This window comes from Carcharodon carcharias, chromosome 17, assembly GCF_017639515.1.
Source record: "Carcharodon carcharias isolate sCarCar2 chromosome 17, sCarCar2.pri, whole genome shotgun sequence".
NCBI lineage: Eukaryota > Metazoa > Chordata > Chondrichthyes > Lamniformes > Lamnidae > Carcharodon > Carcharodon carcharias.
In genome coordinates this window covers 93,677,344-93,695,586 of record NC_054483.1, presented here as the reverse complement: position 1 = coordinate 93,695,586, position 18,243 = coordinate 93,677,344, and the positions used below count along the sequence as shown (strand labels likewise).

At 44.9% G+C, this 18,243-nt stretch overlaps 1 protein-coding gene across 1 annotated transcript in view; it reads left to right on the top strand.

The window, feature by feature from the left end:
- Positions 1-18,243, top strand: part of dntt (deoxynucleotidyltransferase, terminal) — a 304,739-nt gene that overhangs the window by 76,463 nt on the left and 210,033 nt on the right. The window contains exons 4-6 of the mRNA XM_041210212.1: positions 4,117-4,287; positions 5,113-5,184; positions 13,859-13,982. Of these exons, the coding sequence (XP_041066146.1) occupies positions 4,117-4,287; positions 5,113-5,184; positions 13,859-13,982 (367 nt within the window). The remainder of the gene's footprint in view (positions 1-4,116; positions 4,288-5,112; positions 5,185-13,858; positions 13,983-18,243) is intronic.

Sequence of the window (18,243 nt, the reverse complement as noted above, 5' to 3'; positions counted from 1 at the left end):
GAAAATAGTGGTTGATGCATTGATTAACGGCGTTAATAGGCCTCTTAATTGTTGGTACGCGTGTTGCTGACTCTTGCACGGGTCTGCCGACTGAAGTATCAGGACTCTAGCCCAGCGCCATCGCACGCTATTTTACACCCAATCGGGACATTTGCACGCCCGCCCGTGGGATGTAAAATTCTGCCCACTGTATATAACCGGCCTCGCACGTGACACATATTACTGTGAGACTGTGATACTGGTTAAATTATGGAGCAAATTAGAGTTTGATACAGGAACATTATATTTGACTGCACATGCATGGTTGAAATCCAAATACAAAAATCAATATATCCATAATATCAGATTCATACTGTAATTTGCTTTGCATTTCAAATTTAAAGAGAAATGCTCAAGTGTCATATAACACAGTCTAGAAATGGATAACTTGAAGAGTTAAAATTTTACTGTGCCTGATGGCTGGATGATCCAAGAGGGCTGTTGATAACTCTCAACAGCTTCTTGCATTATTTGCTGTTCTTTAAATCAACCCAAGGTGTTTCCAAGGCCTGATTGACCTTTTTACTGAAATCCCTCCTCTCTGATTTGGTAATTGGGCATTTTATCAATATTGCTACTTTTCCTCATTTCCCAATTCCTCCATCCTTTCTAAAGATCCTATATCCTGGAATATTTAGTTGTCAATCATGCCCAACTTGTAGCCAGCTCCCTGTAGAAGTTACGACATCATATCCTTTAAATGAAATTTGTGCTTCAAACCCATTTATTTTATTTCTTATGCTCCTTGTGTTCTCCCAGTAAGTAATGCTTTCTAAGACAGTGGTTAGAACAGTGTGTAAAGAATCCTGCTTTCTATCTTGTGATTAGTGATAAAAGGTGTTCGGAATCAGATGTTTCTGGAAGCCCGTAATGTCACTGACCTCACTTTGTCAATGACTGGTCTCTCTCCAACCTTTAGCTCATCCTTCAATCACCAGAATTATTCCTTTAAATCCTTGTGTGAGAATAAAATATAGAAGTAAGAAAGGCTCACTGATTGACAGTATATCGTGCCAATTCGGGTGTACACTGTGCCATTTTATTTTTATTCATTCATGGGATGTGGGCTTTGCTGGCTGGGCCAGCATTTATTGCCCATCCCTAGTTGCCCCTGAGAAGGTGGTGGTGAGCTGCCTTCTTGAACCACTGCAGTCCATGTGGTGTAGGTACACCCACAGTGCTGCTAGGAAGGGAATTTCAGGATTTTGACCCAGCGACAGTGAAGGACAGCGACATATTTCCAAGTCAGGATGATTTGTGACTTGGAGGGGAACTTCCAGTTGGTGGTATTCCCGTCTATCTGCTGCCTTTGTCCTTCCAGGTGGTAGTGGTCGTGGGTTTGTAAGATGCTGTCCAAGGAGCCTTGGTGAATTCTTGCAGTGCATTTTGTAGGTGGTACACACTACTGACATTGTGTATTGGTGGTGGAGGGAGTGAATGTGGTGCCAGTCAAGTGAGCTACTTTGTCCTGGACGGTGTCAAGCTTGAGTGTGTGGGAGCTGCATTCATCCAGGAAAGTGGGGAGTATTCCATCACACTCCTGATATGTGCCTTGTAGATGGTGGACAGACTTTGGGTAGTTAGGAGGTGAGTTAATCATCGCATGATTCCTAGCCTCTGACCTGTTCTTGTAGCCATAGAATTTATATGGCTAGTCCAGTTCAGTTTCTGGTCAATGGTAACCCCCAGGACATTGATAGTGGGGGATTCAGTGATGGTAATGCCATTGAACATCAGGGGGCAATTGTTGGTTCTCTCTTGTTGGAGATGGTCATTGCCTGGCACTTGTGTGGTGCGAATGTTACTTGTCACTTGTCAGCCCAAACCTGGATATTGTCCAGGTCTTGCTGCATTTAGGCACAGACTGTTTCAGTATCTGAGGAGTCATGAATGGTGCTGAATATTGTGCAGTCATCAGCGAATATCCCCACTTCTGATCTTATGATGGAAGGAAGGTCATTAATGAAGCAGCTGATTGGTTTGGTGCATAAATAGTTCCCATTAATTTAAATGATTGGGAAGCCATGCCAAACACACACACGGGGCTGAATTTTCCCCCTGTCAGGGGGGAAATTGATGGGCGGGTGCGCTTCTGATTGGCGCCCCTGATCGGAGGTGTGGCACCATTTTATTGGCCCGCCATCGTGACGTCTGCATGGAAGTGCTATGCGCTCCCTGTGTGGGCGTGGGGTGGGTTAATGCCTGAAATCGAGAGTGCGCTCTTTCCCGCATGCGCACGAAAGAGCGCACTCATCTCTCTGAGGCTAAGTGCAGCCTCAGGGAGATCGGCTCTACTTTCAAATATATTAAAAATAGAAAAAAAAATTCCCTTACATGTCCCCTCATGTGACAATGTCACATGAGTTGGGACATGTTCCTAATTTCCAAAAAAACTTTATTTAATTTTTTGAAACCCTACATGAAACCTCATCCCACCTGTGGATGAGGTTTCATGTTTTTTCTACTTCCCGCTGGGGCTCCTAGCCTGCCCACCAACCTTAATGTTGGATGGGCAGGTCCACTAATTACTTTAATTGATCTGTCAATGGCCTCAATTGCCCATTGACAGGTCAGCGGGCGCACAGCTGATTTTGCTGCTCCCCGACCTACCTGAAAATTTAAATGGGGCGGGGTGATGTCCGGAGATCCCCCTGATGTCACCGCGCATCATTTAACGCATCGGCGAGCGGGCCCCGCCCCTGCTCAAAATCCAGCCCACAAAGTTGAGTCATCTCTGGTATCTGGATTTGTTTACCTTCTGTTTCTAATGTACATGAAGCTCCCTAGCACCATCAACTGAAAACATGGCAGTTTTCATGGCAGACCCATTACCCTCAGCTCTATCTCACTTGCACCTCTCTCAATCCCTCCACCGTCTTTGATTTGTCTTGCTGCTCATCTGACATGCAGTCTTGGATAAGGAAAAATTTCCTCCAATGAAGTATTTTGAAGATCAAAACCATTGTCTTCAGTCCTGCCACAAACTCCATTCTGCAGCCACTAACCCATCATTTCCCTGGTTCTGTTGGAGGCCATTAGCAAACTTGGTACTATAACATTATTGTCATTTATGGCTCTGAATTGAGCTACTGACCACATATCAACTTCATTACTAAGGATCTTATGGCCTAGACGATTTATGCCATATCCTACCAACTATAACATTAACCTCAGATGCTGCTCAAATCACAACACTCCCTTATCACATACGCATGATTTCTATCAATCATTGTTCCTCACAGAGACTGAAACAGGAAAACTGCTACCTAAACATCCAGGGTGGATATGGTCTCCTGCTGAGAGTGCTTCTTCCCTCTCCTTCTCATTCCTCTTCCAGCACAATTTCCTGCTTTGTGTGTCCCCTGTTCAATCTATATTCTAAGGGAATGCCTGCTGCTGTATCCAGGTCTGTGGGGCAACAGCTTTGTACAGAAGCTTTGAAGTCTGCAAAAGCCCCTTCAATACCTGCCACACCCTTCCCTGTTGACTTTTTCAACTTTAATCAGACAAAGCAGCCAACACTTGTGGAGTCAAAGCAACAACCAGAGAAAATGTACCAGCAGGTAACCTGTAAGTAACTGATGCTTCATTTAAATAGTGCCTATTAGTGGGGGGTCCTTTCTGCTGTCGAATGCATGTTCAGATGTGCGATGTTAAGAGAGGGTGCTAGCAGGAGCACTGAGCTCCAAAATGGCCATACTGACATCAAAAATCAGCATTGCATTTTATTTAATGTCATGATCTGCCTACTCTGTGTATTTCCAATGAGTGTTCACAGTGTGAGCGCTGACACCATCACTAATGTGGCATCAGTTTGCCCGACAAGTGTGTGTGCACACCACAGACACCATTTTGCAGGACTAAGGGAACTTGTAGCACCCAAGAAATGAGTGCTAATGAGGCCAATTCCTCACCACAAAAGCTGTTTTGGGGAAACTGATAGATCACAATAGGAATCAATGTCAGCTCACTTCAAGATGCTGTTACTGGTTATGGTATACTGCATATAATCTCTTTGATTTCATATTTTGCATAGCAGCGTTACTACTGTTCTAAGTATTGTTTTTTACTCTGCAGGATGCATTAGAACTTTTGGCAGAAAACTTTGAGTTCAATGAAAATGATGGTGCCTTTGTGGCATTTTCAAGAGCAACAGCCTTGTTAAAATCCCTTCCTTACAAAATAAGTAGAATGGAAAACCTGGAGGGACTACCCTGTTTCGAAGACCAGACAAGAACCATAATTGAGGTACAAGAAAGATATTACAAATTGATGGCAGTCCTTTCTTAAAGTCAAAGGCATAAATGGAGATGATTGGATTTTTAACTAACCCTATATTTCCCTTATTAATTAATGTGCATTTCTCCCTCCAAACCTAGGCAGGGAAAAATGCTAAGCATAAAGAGCAATGCTGAAATTTCCTTGGGGCTTCAATGCTGTCACTTTGTTGGAGGTTCGTTGGAAAAAGAAGGGTAAATAGGATTTCCACTGAAGTTGCAATGGTGGAACATGAAGACAAGCCCTTTCAGCCCCTCCATCCTGTCCCACCATTTTTAATTAGATAATGGCTGACCTCTGTCTAAACTCCATCTACCTGCCTTGCTTTTGTAATCCTTAGTACCCAGCATGGTTCCTTTGGAATCCATGTGAAGCATCACATGTACACAGTTTTCTACCCCTTTCTCTGACTCCTTAATCCCTCAAGTATAATCCTCACCAATCTTTATCCTCCTTTCCTGAAGATCCACCACAGCATTGCTGGAGGGGCATAGAAGGAGGCAGATGGAGATGATCATGGTGAGAGTAAGGAGAAAGGTCTGGGGAGTAACTTATCATTCATGGCCTCTGACCCTGTCAATGATGAGGAACAGGAGATTAAGAGCAAGGATACGTTCACCAGCAGTTGAGTGATCCTGCCCCACCTTTCTTAATTCTCTCTCCAAGACACTAGCTCTGGCAATTTTTCAAATAGGACAAATTATTAAAATGTGGGCAAATATTGAAAAGTTTATAATTACCAACAAGATTTTATAGCTTGCTTTACATTGAAATCTATTTCCTATTTTCCCACAGGAAATTCTGGAAGATGGGGTTTGCTCTAAGGTTGAGAGTTTGTTATGTGATGAGAGGTACAAAGCAAGAAAGGTAAGTAAATACAGTAGATGATAGTATAATCAGGTCCAAAGAGTTTAAGGTTAGACCTTGTGAGAAATTTTCAACGTTGACAATTTGTTCATTGCCAGCCTATTGTTGACTTCAATGGAAGTGAATAATGGTCAGAATGTGTACCAGTCAGGGTATGTAATGGTTGGAGTGTGCAACAGACAGGGTGGGCAACGGTCAGGATGTGCAATGGGTGGTATGTTTAATGGTCAGAGTGTGAAATGGTGAGAGAGGGCTGGATTTTAAGGGCAGCTTAAAAGTTGGGGTGCAGGGGAGCCCTCAATACAGCTGGTTGTCCTGCAGCTATTTAATGCTGGGAGCAGTGTTAATTGGCTTAAGGTGAGACTTCTGCCTCTATCTCAGGAGGAAGTCTCTCCTTAGCGGCTGCTGGCAAATTAGATGGCTGGCAGCTCTGTAATCCCAGCAGTGCCACGCTCGATTGTCACTGCTGGGACTACAGGCAGTCCCAGAGGGAAGCGTGCTGCAGTGGATCCAGACTTCAAGGTAAGTCCAGGGTATTGCTGGGGCAGGCTGGCAGGTCCTGGGAGGGGGGCTAAGTTGGGGTGGGGGAGGGGGGGGGGGTGGGGGGCGGTGGTGGGGGGTTGCGTCCCAGGTTTTAGAACCTGGGTGAAGGGTTAAAGCGGGCGGGTATGACCTTGGGGCAGGGCAGGTGCCTCCAATGGGCACATCCCAAAAGGAACTGTCCCACCCTTGCCTGACACCAGCCCACACAGTTAAAGATGCTGGATAACTCACTTAACATGGGTTTTCCTTTGCCATGGGTAAAACAGTGGCTGTGGTGGGTTGAGGCCTTTAAGTGGCCATTAATTGGCCACCTAAGAGCCTCAATAGACCCAATGGCAGCAGGCCACCAAATACCTGTCCTGCCCCTGTAAAATCTGAGACAGGTCGGGGCTGGGCAGGTAGGCGGTGGGCAGGCCACATGCTGTATTTTATGACCCCCCCCTGCAGCCTTCAAACCTGCCAGCAGAGGAATGTAAGATCCAGCCCATCATGTATAATGAACAGATCTTATGGTCAAAGTGTGTAACTGTCAGGGGGTGTGACGGTCAGAGTTTGTAATGGCCAGTCTGTGTAATGGTCAGTGTAGAATAGTCAGAGCGTGTAATGAGCTAGGTGTGTAATGGTCAGTGTATATAATGGGTGATGTGTAATGGGTAGGCATGTAACAGTAAGGGTGTGTAATAATCAGGGTCTGTAATAGGTAGAGTGTGTAATAGGCAGGATGTGTAACAGGTGGGTGTGTAATGGATAGGGTGCATAATGGCAGGGTGTCATACAGATGGACAATCGACTGCCATTTGCTTTCTGGCCCTGTCAAAGTGGAAAATTATCCCCTGGTCTGCCTGGTCTGGAGGTGATTAGCTATGAGGAGAGGTTGGAGAAACTCGGATTGTTCTCACTAGAGCGATGGAGATTGAGGGGCGACTTGATAGAAGTTTTCAAAATTGAGTGGCATGGACAGAGTAGATAGTCAGAAGCTTTTTCCCAGGGTGGAAGAGTCAATTACTAGGGGACATAGATTTAAGGTGAAAGGAGAAAACTTTAGAGGAGATGTGCGGGGCAAGTTTTTTATGTAGAGGGTAGTGAGTGTCTGGAATTCGCTGCCAGTGGAGGTGGTGGAAGCAGGTATGATAGTGGTGTTTAAAAGGCAGCTTGACAAATATATGGTTAGGATGGGAATAGAGGGATACGGACCCTGGAAGTGCAAAATGTTTTAGTTTGACAGGCAATATGATCGGTGCAGGCTTGGAGAGCTGTACTTTTCTTTGTTCTCTGTTTGTTCTTTGTATATTTCTACTTTTATAAACTCTGATCTAGACCCTTACTTGACTGGATAAAATCATCAAAAGACCCGATATTGACAGGGACATGTTGTGTAGCTGGGTGGGGGTGGGGTGGTGGGAGGTGGGAGGAGGAATTCGGGGCTTTAGTTGGGAAATAAGAAAATCTGGGTTTCCCCACTTCCTGTGGTTTATTGACTCCAAAACAAACATCCTTTTCTTCAACGGGTTTCCCACCCGGAAGGCTGCCTGATTGACAGGCTTGGCTCTCTGCGGGTGGGGAACAGTCCGGAGGAGGTTTCAACCACATGGAGAAGGTAAGGAACCTGCCACTGCGGGATTGTGGGGTTCGAATCTTCCCGGTAGGAGGGGGGGGGGCGGTGGAATTGGATTTCTAATTCCAGGAGGAAGGGGGCGGCTGGATCCCAGGGGTGAGGAACCTTGGAATGGAGGCAGGTTGAGTTGTTGCCCCAATGTTAGGGGTGGGGTCAGATATCCAATGGTTGGGAAGAGGATAGTTTGGTGGACTAGGAAGAAATATTCCTGCTGCTCCTGGCCCACAAGCAGTGCTATAAAGGCTCCTATCTTTTCCATAAAACTTTCCTCGCCCCCCCCTTGAGCTGCAGGGGGAGCTGAGACTAGGGAACCCCAGCTTGCTAGGGTTAAATATGTAAGTCAGGTTAAATGTGAAGCTCCCAGCCTCATTGTAATATTTAAGTGGGAAACCTGCTTCCTGTAGTGGGCTGTTACTTTCACCTGTCCCACTTCCAAAATTTGGTGGGGTGGCAGGTGGGGTGTTGGTGGGGGTGGTTGGTGGTTGGAAGCGGGTTGGGATCAGATCTGACATTTGTAAAATTTTTACATGACACTTGATCCTAACCCACCTGTTTTTGGTGTTCCCTTATGTGGTCAACGTGACCACCACAGCATAAAGAGGGATACACACATTCAAATTATGTTGACTTTAACACTTAATATTTCTTATCACTCAAGGACAAGTGTGATGGACTAAGATCTCATGCTCTACATTTTTATGAAAAAATATAGTCTGCTCTTTAACATCTGACTAGCAGCCACACAGAGAAAGGGGCTCTTTCCAGGTTGGAAGGTTGGACACCTGCCCCCCCACCACCCCCCCCACCCCCCCCGCAACATCTACATTGGCTTCTATTAGAAATTCTGTTCCATCGCCTAAAAGACTGATTTATCTCTGCATGCCTATCTCATCATGTGAAGTCCACATCACCAGAGAAGTGAATTATGCAGCATTGGTTTTCAACCTGCTGACCTCCGTGAAGGAATACCTCATTGGACTTTGATTCTGGGCTCAGGAACCCACATGAAACAATATTTATTTTCTCTGTGGTCTCTGTTCTGTAAATCCTTCTCTTCTCTATATTGTCTGAGTGTGGAGGCAACATATCAAACCCCTCTCCCGCACTTTGCGCGTGTGCAAATAAACTAACCCTTTGAATTTACCCTATCTTGAGTTTGCTGTGGGGCTATTAATAGAAAATTGGATCACACTAAAAAACCGAGAGGATGGAAAATATGCCACCAGTTATAAAGAGGGAAACAAATAAAAATATGTTTCTGTTTACGGACTGGCGGTGAGAGGAGAACTTAGTGCTACTTAAATTAACCCTCCTCCTGTCTGTGGCAGAAATTGGGAGCTCAAATCTGGGATCACCCATTTGAATTTGGCTGGAGTCCAATTTTGAGACACCAGCCAAATCTGGTATAAAAGAATCAATTAGTAGCCAAAAGGAAAAACTAGGGACAGGAACAAATTTTAAAACACAGTAACTTATCACAGCAAATTCCTTTTCCCTAACACTAAGAAAATGGCAACCTTTGATGCACAGATGTGGGTCAAACAAGGAGATCTGAACGGTGAAACATTAACATACTTTAGCACAGAGCAGCTGAAAGCTTTTACTAGAGAGGTACAGTTAACATTACCCAGTAAAGTGAAGTGAAGTCCAGTTGTTGGTAGAAGATTTGGATCTCACATATCTGAAAGAGCAGGTACAGGAAGAGCCCAAACATGACTCTGAATCCCCTCCCCTAGCCAAATTCGAGTTGGAAAAGCTCAGAATGCAGCTAGAATTTAAGAGGGAAAGAGAGGCTCAGGAGAAGGGAAGGGAGAGAAAACGGGAGAAAGTGAGAGAGCAAGGGAACAGGAAAGGGAAAGAATACCAGCTCTGAAAATTGGAAATGGAGGTGGCAGCTCAAAGGGAGAGAGAGACCAGACAGTTGGAAGCTGCGGGGGAGAATCTCTCTCTATTTGGTAGCATCCCCTATCTCCCTAACCCAGAACCACTCTCTGAGGCCCTCAAGTGTGCTAGATTAATTCCCAAATTTGAAGAGTGTGACATGGAGTCATTTTTTGCCACTTATGAGGAAGTAGCAGGACAGCTAAAATGGCCATATCTGGACATTTTTGATTCAAGGTCAGGTATCAGGGAGAGCCCAAGAGGTCTACTCCATGCTGACTCCTGATGTGTTCATGAATTATGAGCAGACCAAGGCTGCCATCCTAAATGCCTATGAGTTAGTTCTGGAGGCATATCGCCAGCAATTCCGGAACGCTCATAAGGAGCCCACACAAACCTCATTCGCATTTGAACGCTGGAAGCAAATTGCGTTTGATTGATGGGTATGGCACTTTAAGATCCCACGTACCTGTGAGCGATTGTGTGAGCTAATATTGTTAGAGGAATTTAAAAACTGCTTAACCTCCAGCCTGAGGACGCACTTGGCGGAGCAGAGAATCCTCACAGCCCGGGATGCAGCAATCACAGCAGACAGCTATGATCTCAACCATTGGCCTAGAAACTCAGGCAGACCCTTTCTAAACCATTCCCATGACCATTGGAAAGATAAGCAGGGCGACCTAGGTAGGAACTGCACCCCCCCATCCAGAAAAGAAAACACAAAGAAGGGTGCGAGAGCCCTCCTGCAGCCAGAACAGAGAACCCCGGAGATTGGTGTATTCTCATTGTAATAAAACCAGCCATTCCAGACCTGCGTGATGGAAGTTGCGAGGAAAGCCTGAAGGTCGAATAGGGCTCCTCATGAGTCCTCCCCCAAAGGAGACCCCAGAGCAGGCAGAGTCCCTTGCTGCAGAAACTTACTCCTTGGAGGGCAAGGCACCATGTGTGTCTGAGTAGGACAGAATCCCAGAGAGCTTCCGAAATCTTTGCCCTTTCGGGAACAGTGCTCCTCTACTCACCCCAAAACTTGAGCAAGCCCATTGTATTGCTCAGGGACATGGGCCACTTAGTTCTTCATGCTGAATTACACCCCTCACCCCCCGAGCCCTTCCTGAAGACCAAAGCCCTGATCAGTGGTGTGGGAGGAGGATCTGTGTTTGCACCCTTCTATATGGTCCACCTAGAGTGTGACCTTGTTTCAGGCCCTTTCATGGTAGGAATTGTTCCTGAATTATCAATAGCAGGAATTGATTTCCTCCTCGGAAACTATTTTGCTAGCAGCAAAAGTGTTAGCTAGTGAAAGGAAAGAGGCCAACATCAGCCAACAGAAATCTGCTGGAGTGCAGAAGGCTGGGAAATAGTCAGAGGCTCAAAAAGGTGAAATAAAACACATGTCCGTTGAGTGAGAGCTGCTTGAATGTAACAAGGCCAAAGCCAGGCCAGTAGAGTTAAAAGAGGTCCAGGAGAAGTCAATAGAATTGAAAAAAGACTCTCAGAATATCCCCGAATTAAACAAGGTCCAGAGAAGTCCCAGAGCAGGGATAGAGATCATGATGAAGATGCCCCACATATTCAAAGAACCTGGAGGAAGGCAAGTTATTAAACCAGGAAAGGAAAAGGTTAAGGAATTGCCAGAAGCATGACTGGCGGAAACCTTCTTTCCTAATCTAATATGGACTCAAGGAGTCCCCAAACAGATGAGCAAGCAGGGAATGAGAGGCCTCACCCAACTGAAAAGCTACAAGCAAGGATAGCCAGAGCTACACTTCCACTTGAGGGCAGGAGTGTCCCAGGGGACTTGGAACAAGTTAGGAGAGTGCCCACTCCCAAGCTAAAGCCCCAGCTATGGAGCCAATGATTGGTTTATGGCAAATTTAAATGAGGACCAGGAAAATTCCCAAATAGACCCAGAAAGCGTGAGAGTGGTGCCTTACTTAGGTGAAAAGTCACAGAGAGGCACAGTGAAGTTGACCGTCCAACAGAAGGAAGTAGTGTTCCAAACGACATGAAGCCTACCACCTAACTGACCAGCAGAGAAATTCCAACCAGATTGGATCCCATATTCACCCACCTTGATGCAGAACCGCGAGGCAACCTGATGGAGCTCCTGCTGCATTTAGAATGACCCATATCAGCGTACCAGGCTGCAGCACTGTAGCCCTACCTGGTATGGACGTCAGAGAGACCCCTTCCAGAAGGCAGTCTTCCTAACATCTGGGCCCCAAAAGCTTGGCCTAGGTTCAGGAGAAGATTACCTATCTGTTGCAGTACCTACCCCTTATTGCCTCGCAACAGTAACTGGAACATCCTAGGTGTGCTCACGCCCGAGTCAGATACTGAACTGCACTCCCTGAAAGAGGCCAAATTCCCATTAAAGAAACCCAATCTCCTGATCATCAGCCCAATCACAGTGCCTAGGCTGGGACAACTGAACCCACAGGTTACCAAGGTGGGCAGTGAGGAGCTAAGCTGGACAAGAGCAGCTCAGCCCTATGATCAAAAGATCTTGCACTCACAGAGCGAGGCACCCAACATCCCCCTGCAGATAGCCCAGAGCTGCTTGACCATTACTCACCCCCCTGAGTGCTAACTACCATGTAAAATCCGCAGACCCTTTAGGAGATACATGGTAAAGAGTTCTGAAACCAAGGGCTTTGCTTACGTCTGATCCCCGACATAGGAAAATCAGAAATCTAACCAAGGATAGGCTTCCCCCTAAAGGCAGATTTTGAATCTTCCTAAACATTCCACGTTTCAGAAAAGGACAATGTCCTTGCCGATGCACTAACCCAGATTTAAACCTCAAAAATAATGCAGCAGGGAGAACTGCCATTGCCCCTGCGAACTGTGTGTTTGACCTGCCAGTGTGAGTGAGAGAATGAATACATACTACTTTACTTCTTGTTTTTCTTTCATAAGGGCCACATGAAAAAAATGAAACAGAACTCATTTTTTCCCCCGAGGCCGGGAGAACTGTGATGGACTAAGACCTCATACTATGCATTTTTATCTAAAAAAAAACCATGTATATACACATTGCCATTTCTAAAATTAAAACTGGACCTTGGTAGGACAAATCCTTAAAATGGCTGAACCTATGTCTGTCTGTGACCCCAGAATAAAAGAAGCCCTTTACAGTTTTGGGAAAACTCATACCTCGTTATCTCTGAGGAGCCACTAACGATCACATGGGGACTACACAGCCCGACTTCAAAGGGAGCTGTACAAAGGCCATTTGCATTTGATAACCCATGCTTACCAGCAGGAGACTGAGGGTCTGCTAAGAAAAAGGCCCTTCCAACCTTCCTTTCAACTCATAATGGCTGGGGCCGAATTCCAGATGACGGATACAAATCCTTTGTTGAAGGCCTGGTGGAGAGGTGGTGATCATGTTACATAGGCCTCTGGTTTGTCGAACAAGTGGTATTGCCTTGCTGAGCTGAAGATCTCAGTCTGTTCTTTAACATCTGAGCAGCAGCCACACAGAAAGGAGCTCTGCCCAGGTTGAATACCTAGCCCCATCTACACTGCTTCTGTTGGAAGTTCTGCACCATCGCCTATAATGCTGATTCATCTCTGCATGCCTATCTTATCTTGTGAAGCCAACACCACGGGAAAAGTGAATTATACAGCTTCAGTTTCAACCTGTCAGCTTCTGTGAAGGAATACCTCATTGGGCTTTGATTCTGGACTCTGGAACTCAAGTGAACCGATATTTATTTTCTCGTGGCCTTGTTCTGTAAATCCTTCTCTTCTCCATCCCTCTTTTTATTGTCTGTGTGTGGAGGTGACGTATCAAAACCCCTCCTGCATTTTGAGTGTGTGCAAATAAACTAACCCTTTAAGTTCATCCTATCTCAAATTTGCTGTGATGTTATTAATAGAAAATTGGATCACACAGAAAAACTGAGAGGATGGGAAATACCCCACCACTTATAAAGAGGGAAACAAATCAAAATACCTTTCTGCTTACAGATGATGGTGAGAGGAGAAAATAGTGCTGGTTAAATTAACCTCCCCTCGTGCCCCTAACACAAGCTTTTTTTTCATAGTCGTTCATGGGATGTGGATGTCGTTGGCTAGGTCAGCATTTATTGCCCATCCCTAATTGTCCTTGGGAAGGTGGTGGTGAGCTGCCTTCTCTAACTGCTGCAGTCCATGTGGTATAGGTACACCCACAGTGCCATTAGGGAAGGAGTTCCAGGATCTTGAGCCAGCGACAGTGAAGGAACGACAATATATTTCCAAGTCAGGATGATGAGTGGCTTGGAGGGGAACTTGCAGGTGGTGGTGTTCCCATGTATCTGCTGCCCTTGTCCTTCGAGATGGTAGAGGTCTTGGGTTTGAAAGGTGCTGTCTGAGAGGTCTTGGTGAGTTACTGAAGCTGATTAATTCATATGTAAATCTATAGAAATCTTGGAATGGAATTTAGAAGAGGACATTAACAAGATTATTTCAAGTTAGTAAAATCCTACCAGAAAAAGGTTACATTTTAATTCACGTCATTTTGTCCCCTATAATATTTTGATTTATTTGTTGAAAACAATGTCAAAACGATAACAATGAATATGTGCCAAAGCTATGATCCATGACAGAGTAACTTGTTCCCTGTTAATGTAATTTCTTTTACTGTAGGTGTTCACCAGTGTCTTTGGTGTGGGATTGAAGACTGCGGATAAGTGGTATGGGCAAGGGTTTCGGACGTTAGAGGAAGTAAAAGCAGCCAAGGATTTGAAATTTACCAAAATGCAGAAGGCAGGTAATGTTTGGAACTGTGCATTGTTCAATTATTCTATGCATTAATAACATAATGGTCAAAATAAGCACTATTGTAATTCTGTTTACCTTCATTTTCTCTTCTTTACTTTCATGCTCCACAGTGGGGATACATTACATTATGAAGCAAAATTAGCATTCAAAATTGTTTGGGATATGCATTCATGTAATGGTTTTTGTGGGGCATTGATGATAGGTTGGGTTGGGCCTTCCTCCATGATCCTGCCCAAAATTGCCATGAGGCCTACCATCACATGACCTCATTTTCCCTCCCCGGTTGTAGTCAGGACCACTGCTAACCAATCCCTCCCTCCCAGCGCATTACATGTACAGGTTCACGGAGCCTCAGTTCCAAATCTATTTCCCTGTCATCCACCCTGGTTAATTTGACAGGAATGCCTAGTGGAAGGTGGCATTAGGCCAGGATACTGGCAAGAAGGCTTCAGGATTCTTCTAGTGAGAAAAGAAGGCCTAGTAGAGGCCTCCACTCTTTCCACTTCTGCCCCATAGCTTCACTTGGGTAGGCCTTGGAATCAACAGAGGCCTCCAAATACATTTTTAATTTTGTCTTTAGTGTCCTTTCTTGCCTCTTTGGGTGATTCCGTGATGTGTATACTGCAGGGCTGCCATGATTTTCCTCCATTGTACTGGTAGGCTTCCTCTCAGTATTTGAAATTCTGCTTTTAAGATGCTGAACCTGGGAAACTGGGTCAGGGTTGAGGTAGTAACGGAGATGTGAGTGGAATTCTCACCACATTGGGAGTTAATGTGGTGGTAAGAACTTTGAATTGCTGAATTTCTCTTTAAACATGTAACATACCAAATGCATTTTGACATATTTTCAATATGGCAATAGATTAAATGATATGGCTAATTGTGTTAAACTAGAATAATATTCTTACCAAACTACATCATACTCCATTATTTAAGATGTGAATGCCATTTACTGGGGACTTCAGGAAAAAGCCTTTGACATCTTGCTTTTGATCTTGAGTATTTAATATAAGTAGGCAAGATTGTAACTCACTCAAAGCCCATATACTTTCATAGAGTTAAAAGTCAGGCCAAGTGAGTCTGATATTTGAATAAAATTGCAGACTTTCTGATATTTTGATTAGTTACCTCCTTCATATGTTATCCCCATAGAAAAATAAACTGATGTAAATAATATAAAATGGTAATATATATATAGTACGAATATTTATAATAGCAATGGTAATCGTAATGGCAAAATTCTCAGTATAACAGACTGCATTACTGACAGAATAAAAAAAAAGCATTGTTAGAAACATATCCTCGGGTTTTCTGATGAGCAATGCCCTCTTGAAATATTTTTCGTCCTATGTACCTCTTCATATTCAGTGTTCAGTACCTTTAAATTTAATTGTGGGACACAGCCCACGCAGCATCTAAAAGTATCATTATTGTGAGGTATGGGATTAATGAGGAGGGATTTTGGTGTAGTTGGTAGCATCCCATGCCTCTGGGCCGGAAGCTCCACGTTTGAGTCTCACCCTGGGACTTGATGGTCAAGGAAGAGCATCAACCTGTAAATTCTGCCAACACATGCCAATGGCAGATGGTAAGTATGGGGGAAATTCCTGGTCAGCCATGTGATGGAAAGAATATTGAAGCCTCTAGCATCACTATTCAGAGCTCCAGACTACAACATAAAATTTGCAATAGTGAAAAAGTTGTAAAATTGTAAAAGTGTATGTTGCCACAGCAACTCGACCCTCTGAGTGAACCATAACACACTACCACCATAGGATTAATAGTAGCTGAAATGTTAGCAGTTACCTACACGATCAAAGAAATGATTCTTACAGGGCCAAGTCAGACTCAAGTGAGTGGTTCTGCTCATTGATGTTTATTATTCACACCATTTTGTTTCAATCAGGAACAGCTGAAATGGTTTTGCTTCTAACCAATGGCTGTGAGCTTCCGGGCCTTCTGATTTTCATCCACAAGCAGCAGTCTTCCTGCTGCCTATGAAAAATGTGGCACTTACTTTGCTCCTTGCCCTCAGCCCTCCATTCAGAGTAAGGCAAGGGCAAGTATTAATTGCACATGTGGCTGACTGCCAAGTAATGACCCATAGAAATGAGGTGAGATATATATTCTGCTTCATTTTTGAAGCTTTTGATTACTCGCACATGCTACATGATACTGAAGCAGTCCGTGTCCAAATGCAGCAAGGCCTGGACAATATCCAGGTTTGGGTTGACAAGTGGCAAATAACATTCACACCACACAAGTGCAAGGTAATGACCATCTCCAACAAGAGAGAATCTAACCATCACCCCTTGAAATTCAATGGCATTACCATCACTGAATCCCCTACTATCAACATCCTGGGGGTTACCATTGACAAGACTGAATTGGACTGGCCAGATAAATACTGTGGCTACAAAAGCTGGTCAGAGGCTAGGAATCCTGCAGTGACTAATTCACCTTCTGACCCCCAAAGCCTGTCACTATCCACAAGGCACAAGTCAGGAGTGTGACCTGCCTGGATGAGTGCAGCTCCAACAACACTCAAGAAGCTTGACACCATCCAGGACAAAGTAGCCCACTTGATTGGCACCCCATCCACAAACATTCACCCCCTCCACCACCGATGCACAGTGGCAGTAGTGTGTATCCATCTAAAAGATGCACTGCAGAAACTCACCAAGGCTTTTTAGATAGCACCTTCCAGACCCACGACCACTACCATCTGGAAGGACAAGGGCAGCAGATGCATGGGAACGCCACCACCATCTGGAAGTTCCCCTCCAAGTCACTCACCAACTAACTTGGAAATATATCGCCGTTCCTTCACTGTCGCTGGGTCAAAATTCTGGAACTCCCTCCCTAACAGCACTGCGGATGTACCTACAGCACATGAACTGCAGTGGTACAAGAAGGCAGCTCATCACCACCATCTCAAGGAAATTAGGGATGGACAATAAATGCTGGCCTTGTCAGTGACACCCAGATCTCATAAATGAATAAAAAGGAAACCCCCAGAATGACAATGATAAAACAGAAGGTGCAACAATATAGTTCCATGCTTTATGTCTGGGAAATATAGGGGGGAACCTGGTTTTGTGTCCAAGTTTCCATGACTCAAAGTCCAGGCAGGAATCAAGGATTATATCTCCCCCTTCCATATTTAGCTCCTTTTTATTTTTAAATGGTGATGTGCGGAAGTGGCATCTTCCATTTCATTCCAGGGAAGAAACAGGAACAGGCTTGAAACCCTCTGTCTGGCATCCCAGCCTTCCTGATCTGGCAGTTTCCTCAGATGTGTTCTCAGTGCAGGCACAGGTTTAATAGAATTTAAAGTAGGGTTACCTCCTGCTGACCTCAGAACATCTGCTGGGATCAGCTGTGGAGGTTTCCGTGTCAGTAATCATGGCATAATTATTGGGCCCTATGGTTTATGGATTTTCAGGGCCTAGGATTAAAGTAGGCACTAGAATTATTACTAATAGACATGTGTTCTAGAGATGGGCTAATACTTTTTAACACAAGAGCCTGAGGTCAAACTTTGCTTTTGTGTATAAAGTATTATTTGGCTTTTGCCCTTGTTATCCGGGAAGTATAAAGGTGGCACATGAAACAACATTGCAACATTGCCTTACATGTGCAGGCCGGATTACACTCTCTACACACAACTGTGCAGTGAAGTTTGGAAGATACACTGTAACCCCTGATGCTGATCGCCCAGGCACCAAGTAAGGTTACACATGCACACGCATTGTGTCCACCCATGGATCCACATGGGTCCTCCCACTGGTTTTGGTCATTGGTGTGCCTCCATCAGCCAATACCAGCACTGGTTTGTGCCTGTGCGATTGTTAATGTCCCCCGCTCAGCTATGCTATCTGATGCGTACTCTCGCCGCTGGCCTGCCTGCTCCCTCATCGCCCCGAGCACCCCGGCACCCCGCCCCCGGTCCTGTCTTTAAGTCCTCGATGCAAATGGTGCTCCTGACCACGGCTGTGAGAGCCGCTGTCTTTCTGGCAGTAGTGATGATCAGTTATTTTAGGCTACCAAAATAACACTGCATTCAATAAATGCATGGCAATCTCGAATGCTTTTACACCACAATCCGCTTTTGCAAAATTCTAATACAGGAAATGATAGCAGGAGCACACGCGAACATGTTTGCAGTCTGGGGCATAATAGACAGCAAAGCGTACCTTGTAAGCAGAGTTTACAGGCTGCCATTTGGGTTGCTTCTACAAGGACTTATA